Source organism: Rhinolophus ferrumequinum, chromosome 7 (assembly GCF_004115265.2).
Source record: "Rhinolophus ferrumequinum isolate MPI-CBG mRhiFer1 chromosome 7, mRhiFer1_v1.p, whole genome shotgun sequence".
Classification (NCBI taxonomy): Eukaryota; Metazoa; Chordata; class Mammalia; order Chiroptera; family Rhinolophidae; genus Rhinolophus; species Rhinolophus ferrumequinum.
Window position 1 is genome coordinate 82401284 of NC_046290.1, and position 14892 is coordinate 82416175.

The 14892-nt window shown below is 40.3% G+C and overlaps 1 protein-coding gene across 4 annotated transcripts in view; it reads left to right on the top strand.

The window, feature by feature from the left end:
* The first annotated feature begins 9991 nt into the window (after positions 1-9991).
* Positions 9992-14892, top strand: part of PRR16 (proline rich 16) — a 271710-nt gene continuing 266809 nt past the window's right edge. For all 4 annotated transcript variants that reach the window (XR_004423467.1, XR_004423466.1, XM_033109852.1 and 1 more), the window contains exon 1: positions 9992-10886. Coding sequence is in view for 2 of the 4 variants with exons in the window: in XM_033109852.1 (XP_032965743.1) it covers positions 10728-10886 (159 nt within the window). In the remaining 2 variants the exon portion in view is untranslated. The remainder of the gene's footprint in view (positions 10887-14892) is intronic.

The following is a 14892-nucleotide window of genomic DNA, read 5'->3' on the forward strand; positions in this document are numbered from 1 at the left end:
ATCTTAAAGTTAAACTTGACTTGTTTCTTATTGGTACATTGAATTAGTTGCCAGAGCATGTGGCTGTTATCTCCTTCTCATTACTGAAAATCCGTGGATTATTTCCAGTTCAGCCTTACTACTCTTAGGTCATTTAGGCCCTTAGCCTGTACCTTATCTCACGTACCTTGGCAATAATCCTAACTGGGTAAACTGTTCACTTTTTCCCTACACCTTTCTGTCCATTACAGAGAATTTAGCATTCAACTCTACAGCTTGTGAATTGCAAGATCCCAGAGGGCATTGTGCATATACACAGTGTATGCATTAGCCAATCTCCAAGGCTTACCTCAAACACTCTCCCTTGAGATACCACTCTCCCTTGGTATCCTAAGAGATACCACCATCTTCATGTATTTGAAGGTGGACAATACCTTTCTCATGGTGCTCTGGTTGCCATAACACAACGCCATAGATGGGGTGGCATACACAGCAGAAATTTATTTCTCACCGTTCTGGAGGCTGGGAAGTCTAAGGTCAAGGTGTTAGCAGACTTGGTTCCTAGTGAGCATTCTATTCCTAACTTGCATGCAGCTGCCTTATTGCTATGTCCTCAAATGGCCTTTCCTTTTTGCTTGCACATGGAGAGAGAAAAAGGCATGGAAGGAAGGAGGGAAGAAGGGAGGGAGGAAGAGAGGGAAGTAAGGAGGGAGAGAGAGAGAGAGAGAGAGAGAGAGAGAGAGAGAGAGAGAGAGATCTTCCTGTTCTTATAAGGCCATTAATCCTAGCATGAAGACCCCAACCCCATGACCTCATTCAAGCCTAATACCTCTCAAAGGCCCCATATCCAAGTAACATAGTGCTGGGAGTTAAAGTTTAAACATATGAATTTTGAAGGTATACAAACATTCAGTCAATAACATTCCGTCCCTGCTCCCCAAAATACACATCCTTTTCATATACAAAGTACATTTACTGCGTCCTATCAGCCCCCAAAGTCTGAACTCATCCTAGCATCAACTCTAAATTTTAAAGTCCAAAGTCTCATTTAAATATCTAAATCAGATATGGGCGAGACATGAAGCTCAGTTCACCCTGAGGCAAAATTACTCTCTAGCTGGTGAAACCAGACAAGTTGTTAATGTACTTCCAAAACGACAGTGGTGAGATAGGCATAGGATAGACATTCCCATTCCAAAAGAGAAAAACAGGAAAGAAGGAAAGGGTGATGGGTCCCTAGCAAGTCCAAAATCTAGCAAGGCAAATTCCAACAGATCTTGAGGCTCAGAAATACTCCTTTTTGGTTCAGTGCTCTGCTTGATGGGTGGCGTGTCATACGCTCAAAGCTCTGGGCTGCACAGCCTCCATGGCTTTGCATGGTGATCTCATCCTCAGGTCTTTGGTTGAAGACTATCTGGCCTCTTAAACACAAGGTGGTAGCCCTGGTGATATCTGAATTGTCTTTGGGGTCCTTCTTCCCTTTTCTTGAAGGAGAGTGTATGTTAGCATTCTAATAGCTCTATTATCCAATCCTGTAGGATCTAACAATTCTGACAGGCTTTTTTCATTTCGTTTCATCTCTATCCCCTTTGAACAGGCAATTTTCAAACTCATATGATCCCATAATCTCTCTCTCTCTCTTTTTTATCTTTTAAAATAATTTTTATTTTTTAATTATAATTGACATATAATATTATATTAGTTTCAGGTGTACAACACAGTGATTAGACACCCCAATATGCCTTGTACCCATCTGACACCATACATAGTTATTACAATATTATTGAATACATTACCTTTGCTATACTTCATTAACTGATAGTTCAGCCCCATCTTTGGTGTTCTTTTCTGGGCATACTTTCTTATTTTGTGCAAAACAGTCAGGCTGATAACTTTCCAAATCTTTAAGTTCTGGTTCCTTTTTGCTTAACGATTCCTTCTTCAAGTCATATTTCTCTTCTTGCATTATACTATAAGCAGTCAGAGGAGCCAAACTTGTCTTCGACACTTTGCTTAGAAAGCAACTCAGTTAAAATATCCAATTTCATCACTCCCAAATTCTGCCTTCCACAAAATACAAGAATACCAAAACAATTCAGCCAAGTTCTTTGCCAACTATAACAAGGATTGCCATTCTTCCAGTTTCCAATAACATGTTCCTTATTTCATTCTGAGACCTCACCAAAATGGCCCTTAATGTCCATATTTCTACCAGCATTCTATTCATGAGTATTTATGTACTTTCTACGAAGATGGAGGCTTTCTGTCCAGTTCTCCACTTTTCTTTCTCAGTCCTCAGCAGACTCTCCTTCATGTCCACAGTATAAGCATGCACCTCAAAACACCTTCAACCTCTACGTATTACCCAGTGCCAAAGCTGCTTCCACATTTTTGGGTGTATTTGTTACAACAGCAGTCCTCTTAACACTGCCAAAATCTATCTTAGAATTGCCATATTATCCAGTAATCCCATTTCTATAAATATATCCAAGGGAAATGAAATCAGGATCTCAAAGAGGTATCAGTACTGCCATGTTCATTGAAGCATTATTCACAAAAGCCAAGAGGTAGAAATAATCTAAGTGTCCCTCAAAGAATTAACGGGTTAGGAAGATGTGATATATATCTACAGTAATATACAATGGGATATTATTCAGCCATGATAAAGAAAGAATTCCTGCCATTTGTGGCAAATTGGATGAAACTTGAGGGCATTATGCTATGTAAAATAAGTCAAACAGAGAAAGGCAAACACTGTATGATAACGTTATATGTGGAATCTAAAAAAGCTGAACTCTTAGAAAGAGAGAGTCAAATGGTGGTTAGCGGTGGTGGGAGTGGGTGAAAGAGGAGATGTTGGTCACAGGGTGCAAACTTCCAGTTATAAAATGAGCAAGTTCTGGGGATCAAAAATACAGCATGGTGATTATAATTAATAATACTGTATCGTATACTTGAAAGTTGCTAAGAGAGTAGATCTTATATGTTCTCATGACAAAAAAAGAAATGGTAATTTTGTGACAGGATGGGAGTGTTAGCTAAGCTATGGTAGTAATCATTTTGCAATATATCGGTGCATTAAATCAGCATGTTATACACCTTCAATTATACAGTGTTATATGTCAGTTATATTTCAATAAAACTGGAAAAACAAAATAATACAATATATCTTAGTCAGCTTGGGTTTCCATAAAAAAAAAATTGCTATAGCTGAATGGCTTAAATAACAGATTTATTTTCTCACAGTTCTGCAAGTTAGGAAATCTAAGATCAAGAGGCTGAGAGAGAATCCTCACCTTAGTTTCTGGTGTGGATTCTCTTCCTCCCTTGCGAATGGTTAACTTCCCACAGTGGCCTCACATTGCCTTTCCTCGTCTCTCTCTCTCTCTCTCTCTCTCTCTCTCTCTCTCTCTATATATATATATATATATATATATATATATATATATATATGTCTGTCTTTCTCTCTTTCACTCTCTTCCTTCTTGTAAGGCTACTAATACTATTCCGAAGCCCCTCCTCATGACCTCATCTAACCCTAATTACCTCCCAAAGGCCCCATCTCCAAATACCATCACATTGGGAGTTAGAGCTTCAACATATAAATGTGGGGGGCACACAAACTTCAGTCCATAACAGTATATATTTGAGGCCTTGTTGAGGCATAGACCATGGCTCATGCACATTCGGTGAGAGAGAGGGGTAAAATGTGGAAGTAGCATGACAGTTATATAGAATGGTAGCTTCGTTATGGGCCCTGATTATTGTATCAAGGTCCACTGCTCAGATTGGCAGGGTGACTAAATCCTCGTTCTTTAGAATAACACAGAACACTAGATGTTTGCAGAGTTGGCTCATTCCTTTCCAGTTCCCAAATCAGGGACTACAACTGCATACTCTATTTGGCCATACACAGTAGATAACGTTGGTGGCCACTTTACACTAGTCAGGGCATGGCTTTAAATTTCTGAACACCAGGGCATTCCTTAAGCAGAGACTGGGGTACAACCTCTGCCAACTTCTCTGTCCTCTGATTTTATTAAAACAAATAACACTTCCTGTCCCACCCTTACTTCATTGGGGGAAAAGTAATGACCCTGAAACTTAATAAAGGCAGGGATCCCCAAGTATCTGCTAAAATTAATTGGACCCATGAATGATTGAGTACGACTTTGGATTATCTTGGTGCTAGTAGGGTGTATTGGATTCTACTAAATGAAGATGTTTTCCTTGGTTGTAGCTGAATAACCTTCCAGAGAAAGAGGCCGTTAAGCTGTTAAACTGTGCAGAGCAGCAATCAGGTTCTCTCTTCACTTGATCCAGCAGTTTGAAGCTGAGAGATAAAATGAGATTGGGGAGAATGAGATGTCAGGCACAGGTCCCAGGGTTTCAGGATGAGTGGAAACTCCTGAAAACTTGAGTGAAAAAAGTAATTTGTTCAGCATTTCTTACACATGGGATGGGGCAGTTCAGCAGCTCTGGGCTAGGTGAGGTGTGTAAAGATGGAACGCTGAGACGGAAATGCATGAGGTGCTTGGTAACCCTCGGCATGGATGAACTACCAAATCTAAGGCTTGAGTGAAACTAGCTTTGGGAAGCAAAAACAATTCAACACCGTCAATCTATAAGTGCAAGAAAAAAGCAAGGTATATAATCTAATAAAGGCTATATGGTGGATAGCTATTGTTTTTATTTTCCCAGGGGCACATCTCCTTTGTAGGAGAAATAGGCCACAGGTAGGCAACTTGATCCAAGTTGGGTCCATCGTTATACTTCCTCACCACCAGTTACTGACCCAAGCAGAACTAGTGCTAATGTATGTGGTGTCTTTCTTTGTGTGAATTTGAAAATGATTTTGCTTCCTGAAAGCACTTTACTTCCATATATCAGAAAATTATCATTATATGCAGATTTTAGTAGAATAACTCTTTTTATTGCCACCTGCTAGAAAATCATGGTAATAAATACAGTTGATCCTTGAACAACTAGGGGATTAGTGGCACTAACCTCCCTCACAGTCAAAATTCTGGGGTATATAACTTTAGATTCACAGCCCTTTGCATACTAGTAAACAGCAAACTGTGACTAGAAAACAGTATTTTCTATCTGCAGTTGAGAACCTGCAGTTGGGAATCTGAGATTGAGAATGCGAAAATACTGTTTACAATCTGCGGTTGGTTGAATCCACAGATATGAAATGTAAACAGTCGACTGTATTTATTGAAAAAAATTTGAGCATAAGTGGACCCACACAGTTCAAATCCATGTTATTCAAGGGTCAACTGTATATGAATGTATGACTTCTCTATAAGAATTGCACAATTGTAGTTGCAGCTTTGCACGTGATCCAACCACAGTGATCGGCTGAAGTGTGTGCCCATAACATAAGCTACACCTATCAAAGTCCTCTTCTGGGGGTGCTTGCAGTGAGGATCTCTTTCTTTTCTAGTTGCAAAGTTGTGAAGACATGAACCAGAAACCAAGGTTCAATTTTATGGAGCAACTGGCCTAAGAGAAGGAAGCCAATTTACAAAAAGGGGGTGGGATACAGGAACGGAAAGAAATAGTCCCAATGGTCCTAAAATTTCTGGTTTAAATCCTACCTGAAGATATTTTTATCCTAGCCTTTCTATGGTCCAGGTATGAGACAATTTCCTTTGTTGATTTAAGCAAAAATTCAATTTCTGTCAAATAAATGAAAAGTATAAAAAAAAAAGATTCAAGCATATCTTGACTTTGGAGATCAAGTGAAATAAATTGATTACAGTTGGAAAAGGGCGCGCAGAAATGCTAGGAGGTAATCTCACTTTATATTACAGTCATGTGTGGAATTATCTAATTGCTCTTGCTGAGACTATGTCTTGCTAAACTTAGTGACACATCTACTCCATAGTGTAAATCCTTGCCTGGAGTAGCCATTTAAGAAAATTTTTGTTGAGAGGCCCATATTCTTATTGAAGCCCTATACGTACATATGAGCTCAGAGAATTAGTTCACAAACTCATCCGAGGAAAAGTGCTACATACCTCATTGCTGAATGTCACTACGGTCACCTTTGAAGTACTCCCCTTGGGAAGCTATGCACCAAATGCCAGCACCTAGTCCACCCTTCAAAGCAATTTTGGAGCTCTTTTTCTGGAATGGCCATCAGAGTGGTCATCGTATTACCCATGATGTCCTGAATGTTATCAAAATGTCTTCCTTTCAAAATTTCCTTTATCTTTCGGTAAAGAAGTCATTGGGGACCAGATCAGGTGAATAGGGAGGGTGTTCCTATACAGTTTTTTTTGTTTACTGGCTAAAAACTCCCTCACAGACAGTGCCGTGTGAGCTGGTGCATTGTCGTGATGCAAGAGCCATGAATTGTTGCTGAAAAGTTCAGGTCATTTTCATATAACTTTTTCATGCAGCCTTTTAAGCACTTCCAAATAGTAAACTTGGTTAACTGTCCAGTTGGCACAAATTCATAATGAATAACCACTCTGATATCAAAAAAGTTTAGCAATATCGTTGCAACAAGTTTGGGAACTTAATTATCAGAACTCATATGTAATAAATTTAGTTATTGTCTCCTGTTAAAAATATATTTGTTGAATTAAATTAGTTTCAAAACATACAGAAATAGGCAACACTTCATTCATTCATTTCTTTGTCATGTATTTGCTGAAAAGCTACTTTGCAATAGACATAGTTGTAATTATTCAGCATGCTACAATGAATATTTGTACTTAAACTTCCAGATCAATTTTTTTTAGCCAATATGCATCCATTGTAGTTAGCCATTATGCCAGAAGCAATTGACTTCTAAAGAGGAGACATTCTACAGACACATGAAGACCACCCTACAAAATGTATGAATCAACATGGGGTTCTTTCTTCCAACTTGTATTCCCTAGATGTGGAACATTGGGTGCATTGTTGAATCTCCTAAGGCCTTAATTTCTCATCCATAGTATAAAAACTATATAATCAAGAGATCAAGAGGCTAGATATTCTGGCTGAAAAAGTAGCAAAGCTTTTATTTTAATCTTTCAAACCAGTGGTTTTCAGAGTGTGGTCACTTTCCAGCAACTTAGAAAGTAGTTAAAATGCAAATTTCAGATCTCACCCCAGACATACTGGGTTGGACACCCTGAGCGTGGGGTCCAGCAATCTGTGTTTTAACAAGCTCTAATGCATGCCAAAGTTTGAGAACCACTGCCTAGACATATGCAATATTTAATAGTTACTATATATGTATACACACACACACACACACACACACACACACACAGAACTTTTCTAATTTTTTAATCTTTCTCTGTTGCATTTCACTAACAATATTTTCTCTTTTAGACCTCCACATCCTTCCCTACCACTCTCCACAAAGCTGTCATTTTTCCTCTTCCTCCTCCTTCTCCTCCTTCTTTTCTTCGATCTCTTTCTCCTCCTCTTTCTCCTTTCCGAATATCTCTAGTAACTATTTCATTTTACAAACAAAAATATGTTCATGCAACAGAAAAAAAAAGAACACCAAAAGTCTCCATTAGGAATGATTTTATATTATTCATTTCATCCATTTTCTGAAAATTGATGAGCGTTGTTAGGGTAGTATATCAATAAGAGCCACTACCAACAAAATGGGACAAAATATTTTGGGAATATACTTGAACTCTTTGTGAATTAAAAATTATGTCTGTGTCATAGCATTTCCTTATACAGTTTTTAGGGATCAATTGCAATAAATTATATACATGTGCATGCATGTGTGCAAAGTTGCACACACACGCACACAGGAATACTGGTAAGTGCTTGTAACTAAAAAAACAGCCATTAGATGATTTCCTATAATTATCCATTTTTTCCTGCTGCAAAACACAGAAAAATAATAAATAAAGAGACAGAAATAATAAAATATTGGGTGCACAATTACTTCTATACCCAAGACCTTCCTTTTCTATTTAGAAATATGTTATTCTACGTTTATGAGTGATACGATTTAAATATGTACCCATTTGTAGTTAGCATTAGTATATAAACAAGTTTATTGATAGATTCATCAGAAACCTTATTGTGTCACTTTTTCTATTTGGTCCCCGTACTTGGCTTTAAAGCATCATATATGTTCAGCTGTGAGAGTTCAGGATGATCCAAAGGAATGGATGATTTTTCCATAAGAGTAATAAAAAAATAAGGAGTAAATAAACTTTATTGATACCCATATCAATAAATGATACCCATTTCATTCTACCTCTTTCCCCTCAATATTTTTAACTCTCTTTGTAAAATTTTATTCCTTTAGGGATATTTTACCCATAGCTACTTAATGGCTGGGAGACAGTGGTAGCTACCACTGCTGGGATCCTACTAGCTTTTCAGTTTGGGTTTGGAAACCAATTTTAACTTTTCCCCTTTCAGTTAACTACATATTGTAGTGAGATATGGATATAGATAGATGATAGCCATTATTTAAGAGTAAATTGTGATGTGAGTTTGGATGGTGTGTTTTAGAGTAATAATTATTATTCGGTTTTGAGCCAGAATAGTTTGGTTCATTAATAACAATGGATATCATAGGAAAACAAATTGTTTTTTAATCTTTAAGTGAAGGAGCTTCAGAGTATCATGGAAATATTCTTTTAAGAGGATATTTTCAGTGGGAATAAAACACCACTTCCTTCCCTTTTCTCCAATAGTCTTCTCTAAAATTATTATACTTTGAGTTTTGGGTATTCTCTATTTACTTGCCTACTATTAAGAGTCAAAGATTCAAATCTAGAGAGCACCCTTTCTCTTTTTTTTTCTCATATCATCTCCTACCGTTTCTGACCATTTTTCAGATATGAAATAAAGAGTATCATTAGAGATCAGGAATTTCCAGCGTGGGAGTTTGCATACCTGATATAATTAATTTTTACTGTTACGTCTTTATAAAATAAAGAACCTGCAGAGTAAAATAACTTAAAAAAAGTCTATTCTCCCAACCTCAGAGAACTCAAGCATATTACTCGTTTAACACTTCTAATTAGTTCTTCTCTATTCTCCTCTCCAAGTCTGCTTACTGCACACTGGTTCTTTTATTCTTTCTTTATTTTAATTATCTTTCAGCAGCCTCTGTTTTTCACCTTTCTTCTATTTCCACTGATTGTTCGATGTATTTTTCAATGCTGTTATTCTTTTGATACCAGTTCTAAATTTCTATCTTCAATGCTCTTGTCTCTTTCTTCTTTCATATTCCAAATATGACTTCCAAACCTTTTGTCAGGATGACCTGTCCAGAAAGAAGACAGTGATTGATGATGAGGGGCTTAAGGAACTGGGAAGAGGAGAGATGCCAAGATTTTCTTCATGTAATAGAAGCAGGTTGGATAAGACCTGGGGGGTGCAAGAAGCAAGAAACAGAGAGCTCTGCTAAGGCATGACCAATGTGGAAAACCTATTAAAATAATGATTTGGAGTAGTGTGCACTGAGGAAAATAAAGTACACTAGCCTAGTCTGCCAGGTCAGTAGCTAATAGCTCATGGGTTTGCTACTAAGGAAATTAAAACTTTAGCTAATGAGAATGGTAGCCACCTACGGAGAATGAAGCTGAAGCCTACCTATTAACTCCCTTCCGTACATTCTTTTGACACCACAGTCAGACAGTTATTTCAAGCAAAGGATTTGAAATGAAGGGGGAAAAAAAACAGGAAAAAAGAAAAGAAAAGAAAGATGGAAAAAAAGTTGGAGGTAAATTCTTATTCAGCTCCCTCAAGAGGCTATCCATCCAGACCCGGTATTTTCCCCCCTGTAGACAAAACATACATCAACATATGTCAGGAAAAGAGGAAGGACAGTTTAAAAAAAAAAAAAGAAAAGAAAAAAAAAAGAAAAGAAAGAGCTGTCCCAGATAAATGCAGCCAAGATGACTCAGTCTCCTGGGGGATTTTTGGTGTGGGGACTTCAAATTAATACATCCTCTAGTAGCTTTGTGGGATCGGCAAGATTAGGCAACCTCTTTTAAGAACACTGCTTGATTCCATGACGCCACGGTGTGAGGGGGTCGCTATGGATGCGCATCTCTTGTTTTCTGCAGAAGTAAGTGCACCTCTGTTTAACTCGTAGTCACTTGGAGAATAATTAGAGACCTTCTGGAGATACTTTGGTCCTGGATAAATATTTAGGGTCGCTTTTCTGACCTTAAATCTAACTCCTGACCCGACTGTGGTTCTTTCTGAATTGATCAGAAAGCGTGGTGGGGATTCGGGTCTCTGCTTGCGGTGAAGCAGAAGGAATTTAAGCTGTAATAGATGTGAGAAGACATATAGCAGGCTGCTGATTATGGCATTTCGAGATCGAGACGAGGGGGTGGGCAGGACAGGAACTTGTCTCCCTGATCCCTGACACCCAGGTGCTGTGGAAGAGATCCCGGGGGGAAGTGCCGCGGGAACTGCAGCTGCCAGCCCTAGGCACGGCACCCGGGAACCCCCTCCGCGGGCGGGAGCGAGAGCGTCTGTGCGCGAGCGGCGGGCGGCGGCGGGAGGAGGCGCAGGCGCGCTGCTTGCGGGTCTGCAGCCCGGTGCCGAGCGCCGCGTCTCGGGGAGTTGATGGCAGCACCACAGTGCGGCCGCCCAGCGGAGCGCGGAGCGCAGCCACCCGCGGTCGTCCAGGGAGCGTCCAAGATGTGGAGGGATCCGGGCGGCAGCGGCCGCAGCAGCGCCAGGGTCGAGGGCGCGCAGCAGCCTTCCCTCGCCCGCCTGTGCTGACCTGCCTCGTTTGGCCCCAAAGAATGTCAGCCAAGTCCAAGGGGACCCCCTCCTTGTCCTCTCCTGCCGAGGGACCGCCGGCAGCCTCCAAAACCCAGGTGAAGGAGCAGATCAAGATCATCGTGGAGGATCTGGAATTAGTCCTGGGCGATCTGAAGGACGTGGCCAAGGAACTTAAGGAGGTGAGAGGCGCGGGGGTGGGGAAGGAGTTCGTCTCCCTTCGCCCCCTTGGGGTTCTCTGTCGGGGTTCACTGGGGACAGCCAGATTTCTAAACTCCTAGGAAACTATAGCCAGACGCCTGCAGACGGACTTTTCATTGCTCCGGCTACTGCTGAGAAGAGTTGTTTCACTTTTTTTTTTTTTTTTAAATCAGGAAGAAATCAACTAGTGTTTTAATCGATGGACCTGGGATGGGGGGAGTGGTGAGCGCGCGCGTGTCTCTGTATCTGTGTGTGTGTGTGTGTAATGTCGGGGGAGGGGGGAGATAGGGGGTGTGTCAACAGAGGAAGAAAAGAGCGGCCGGGCTGGAGCGCGCACGATGCTCCTCTCTAGCCCTCCTGCTCCCCCAGAGTCCTTTGGCAAGTCGATCATTGCCTGGCAGCCTCCCCAAGCTGGTGCTGAAGCCGGGCAAGGTTCCGGGCCCTGGGCCAGGCTGGGGAAGGCAGCCTGGGGGAAGCTGGGCTTCTCGGCTCCGTCTCTCCTCCCCGCCTTCTGAGCCCTGGTGGACGGAAGGCACCCGGGCTGCTGGCAGGAGAGCCCAGACTTGGGGATGTAGAAGGGGTCTGGGAGTTTCTCACTTTAACAGTTCCTGAGGAATCTCCTGCTCTCCTTCGAATGTCGCTCCCAGTAACTCTCTCCCCCCCGCCCCCCGCCCACCTTTCCTTCCTCCCAGGGCGTAGCATTGAACCTGGGGAGCAGGGTGTGTGTGTGTGTGTGTGTGTGTGTGTGTTCTGTGCGTGCGCCAGGGTCTTGCCAGTAGCGTCCTGGCCATTGGGAACCGGGACTGTTTTGGTTCTTTCCTGCTCCCCTTCCATTTCACCATTCCCCTTCTGCCCTCCCACACCCCCACCCTCCGAGATCCGGATAGAAAGAAACGGAGGCAGAATCAGGGCTGAGGATGCGTAACTCAGAAGGCAGCTCCAGGCGTGGGCGAAGACTCGTTTGCAAGTGGAAGGGTCTCCCGCGAGCCAGGCTGGCAGCTCGTGGAGTCGTGGAGCTGGTGGCAGAGTCCGAGCCCGCTGTTTTGCTATGGAGTGGGCGCCTGTTGCGGTTCCCAGCCAGGGAGTCCACACCCGCAGTTGCTGGAGAGCTAAGACTGTAACTTCTAAGGTGGTGGTGGCCGAGCTGGGAAGGGAAGGGGTGAGACTTAGTCTAAATCCCAAATTGTAATCTTGTTTCTGAGGCCAAGTGGGAGGAAATTGAGGGTTGTTTGGATGTCTGGCCTCTAGAGATTAACCTCTATCCAGTTTCCAATCCAAATATGAGGAAACAGTGCCCCCGCCCTTTCTCTCCAGCTCTCCATTACCTCTGTGACCTGAACTCCACATTTGTTACCAAATGCAAGTCTATTAAAATGGCCCATTCATTGGCAGAGTTCTGTTTGCCAGTGGCAAATGCCATTCCTGTAGGGTGCTCCACAGACAGAACATAATTACTTCTGAGGTTCTGAGATTAGAGATTGATATAGATGATAGATGTGAGGAAAAAACTTGTTCACATTTGCAGGGCTTCTTTAGAATCGTTGCTTCACAACTGGTTGACAGATGGCAAGGTTATGCATTGAAATTCAAGCCTAAAGATGCAGTTCATTTCTTTGTTATCCTTTCGTTTGACGTTTTTTGGCAGGCTGTGTTTTCATCTGAAACATTATGGCGTTGTAAAAAATGAACAAATTTGGGCATGTTCCTTTTGGCAGAATTGTGCTTTATAGTTGTTGAGGTTTCTAAGGTGGGGGATGTGGGAAACCTACATCAGCACAGTATAACATAATTGCTGTCTTAGCCAGGAGGCTGAGATTAAGAGGAAGGTAGTTAATCAAAACTCTGCATCTGTGGGCACATCCTTCCTTATGATGTGTCACTCCACTCCCTACTTGAGACAGAATAAATGACAAGAAACTGCCCATGGTCCTGGTGCTGCTTTGCATCATTGTTCTGTAAACATTTGGAGACCAGGTAGATAGATCTATAGTGAAACTTTTAACTTCCCTGTGGCTCTTGGTTAGAATCAGCAAGAAATCAACAAAGGAAAAAACGGCGGGTAGTCCTGTGGGTGTCTCTTCCTTTCGTGCTGTGTGTCTTCATTTACTGGGAGATATTTAAGGGCGAGGGTAGTTTATAAAAGGAATGGACAAGCATAGATAATATCAACCTCGTAAATGAGAGGATCTGTCTTCTAGACAGATGCAGAGATAAAATTTTGCTTGATGCTTTGGAAGCTTTGATTGGCTGCCAGGGCTTATTGGGGTAAAAATCTCACCCCTGAGAGTGAAATGTACGCAGGGTAAGTGATATGATGTGATTGTTAATACTTTTGTGAGGATACCATCATACTAAGTTTTCACAGAGTTATATTATCCTATGGCTGAATCTCAAAACAGTGGCTATTTATATATAATATGAATGATAGTTATTCTGAGAACAAAATATTTATAGGACATATGTAACCTATGACATCTTGCAGTTGCCAGCACTTTTTAAGATAATACTGCACATGTGACCGAACATGTCTTTGATGTAGTTTTGAATGGAGGAGTAACTGAAAACTTTGTAAGTTACAAACCTTGTTGCTCTCTATACCTATGACTTATAAAGATAAATGTCACTATAAATTTATCAATCAATCGTTACATTCAATATTCTGGCAGTTTATCATTGCTATATATTAAATATAAACTGTTATATTTAGAATTCTAATTCCTTTATGGTCAATGTTATGCTTTTAGGCTTTAATGTGCTTTCATATAATTTAACTGAGAGCTCTCATTAACTTGAAACAGAAATTAGAAATTAAAGAGTGAGTATGCCTAGATCACTGTGTCAGTCACCATATGATACTTGTTTTTCTTTTCTGCTGTTTTTTCATTCTATCTAAAGTGCAATACATTATTTCTAATACTGTATCCTTTTTAGTTGCATAAACTCTGCCAACAATATTAGACTTTTTTTTGAGGTTATTTTGAAAGTGTTTTTCTTTTTAAAAGTTTTCTGGACTTTAGTTATCTGAAAATTCAGTTAGTGGGGTAGATTTGAGTGTGATAGTAGCTGCTTGAAATACTAATAATTGGTAACAAAACTCCATTATTACATTGCGTGTCTTTTATGGTTAGTTTTTTAATTATTATTAATTATTTATAATTGGATTATATATTGGAAGAAGAGGAACAAGAGTTTTGGAAAGTCTAAGGGCAGTTTTATTCTGCTGTCAGGATTTAGTAAAACCTCAAGTAACTTGACTTTTCAGGAATAATAGGGAACTTTTGGTCTTCTATATCATAATGGAAAAGCCCTAAGTATAATTCAACATATTTATTCAGCACCTACTATGTGCTATATTATCTTTTTATTGTTATGAAGATGAATATGTTACAGTTTCTGGTCTCATGAGCTCAGAAGTTTAGTTTGGGATGCATTTATCATGTCTTTGAGCATCAATAGTGTAAAAAGGCATTACTGCTTTTATTGGCCACTCTCATTATGATCTAGAGTTGGGGGAAAAAAGCAGAATTGAGAATAAAAGTGAGTATTGTAGATTAATAAACCAATGCTTTCTGTGTTCTTAGTAGTATGAAAACCCTTTGGTGAAAAGAGCAGAAGCTTTAAAAAGATTGTAAGCTATGAATTTTAAGAAACTTATAATTTATTCAGGTTATTATTAACACAAATAGATCAATGCCATGTACAGGATACCCCAATTGTTATAACTAAACATTGAAGAGTTTTAAGAAGATAAATTCTTTGGGGGAATTAAGACATAAAATGGAAGATTTTGGATCTTTCTTTGAGATGTAGATAATAGTTAAAAGAGGTAGATGGAGAAGGAATTACCAGGAAATAGCATTGGAATACAAAATTAATCCATGTTGCTTTTTCTGCAGATTCACACACACACACACTTAAATTGTGGTGAAACTGTAAGGTTTTAGGGATAAAATGAACTATTACTGGTTTTTAGGTGTGGGGTGATCC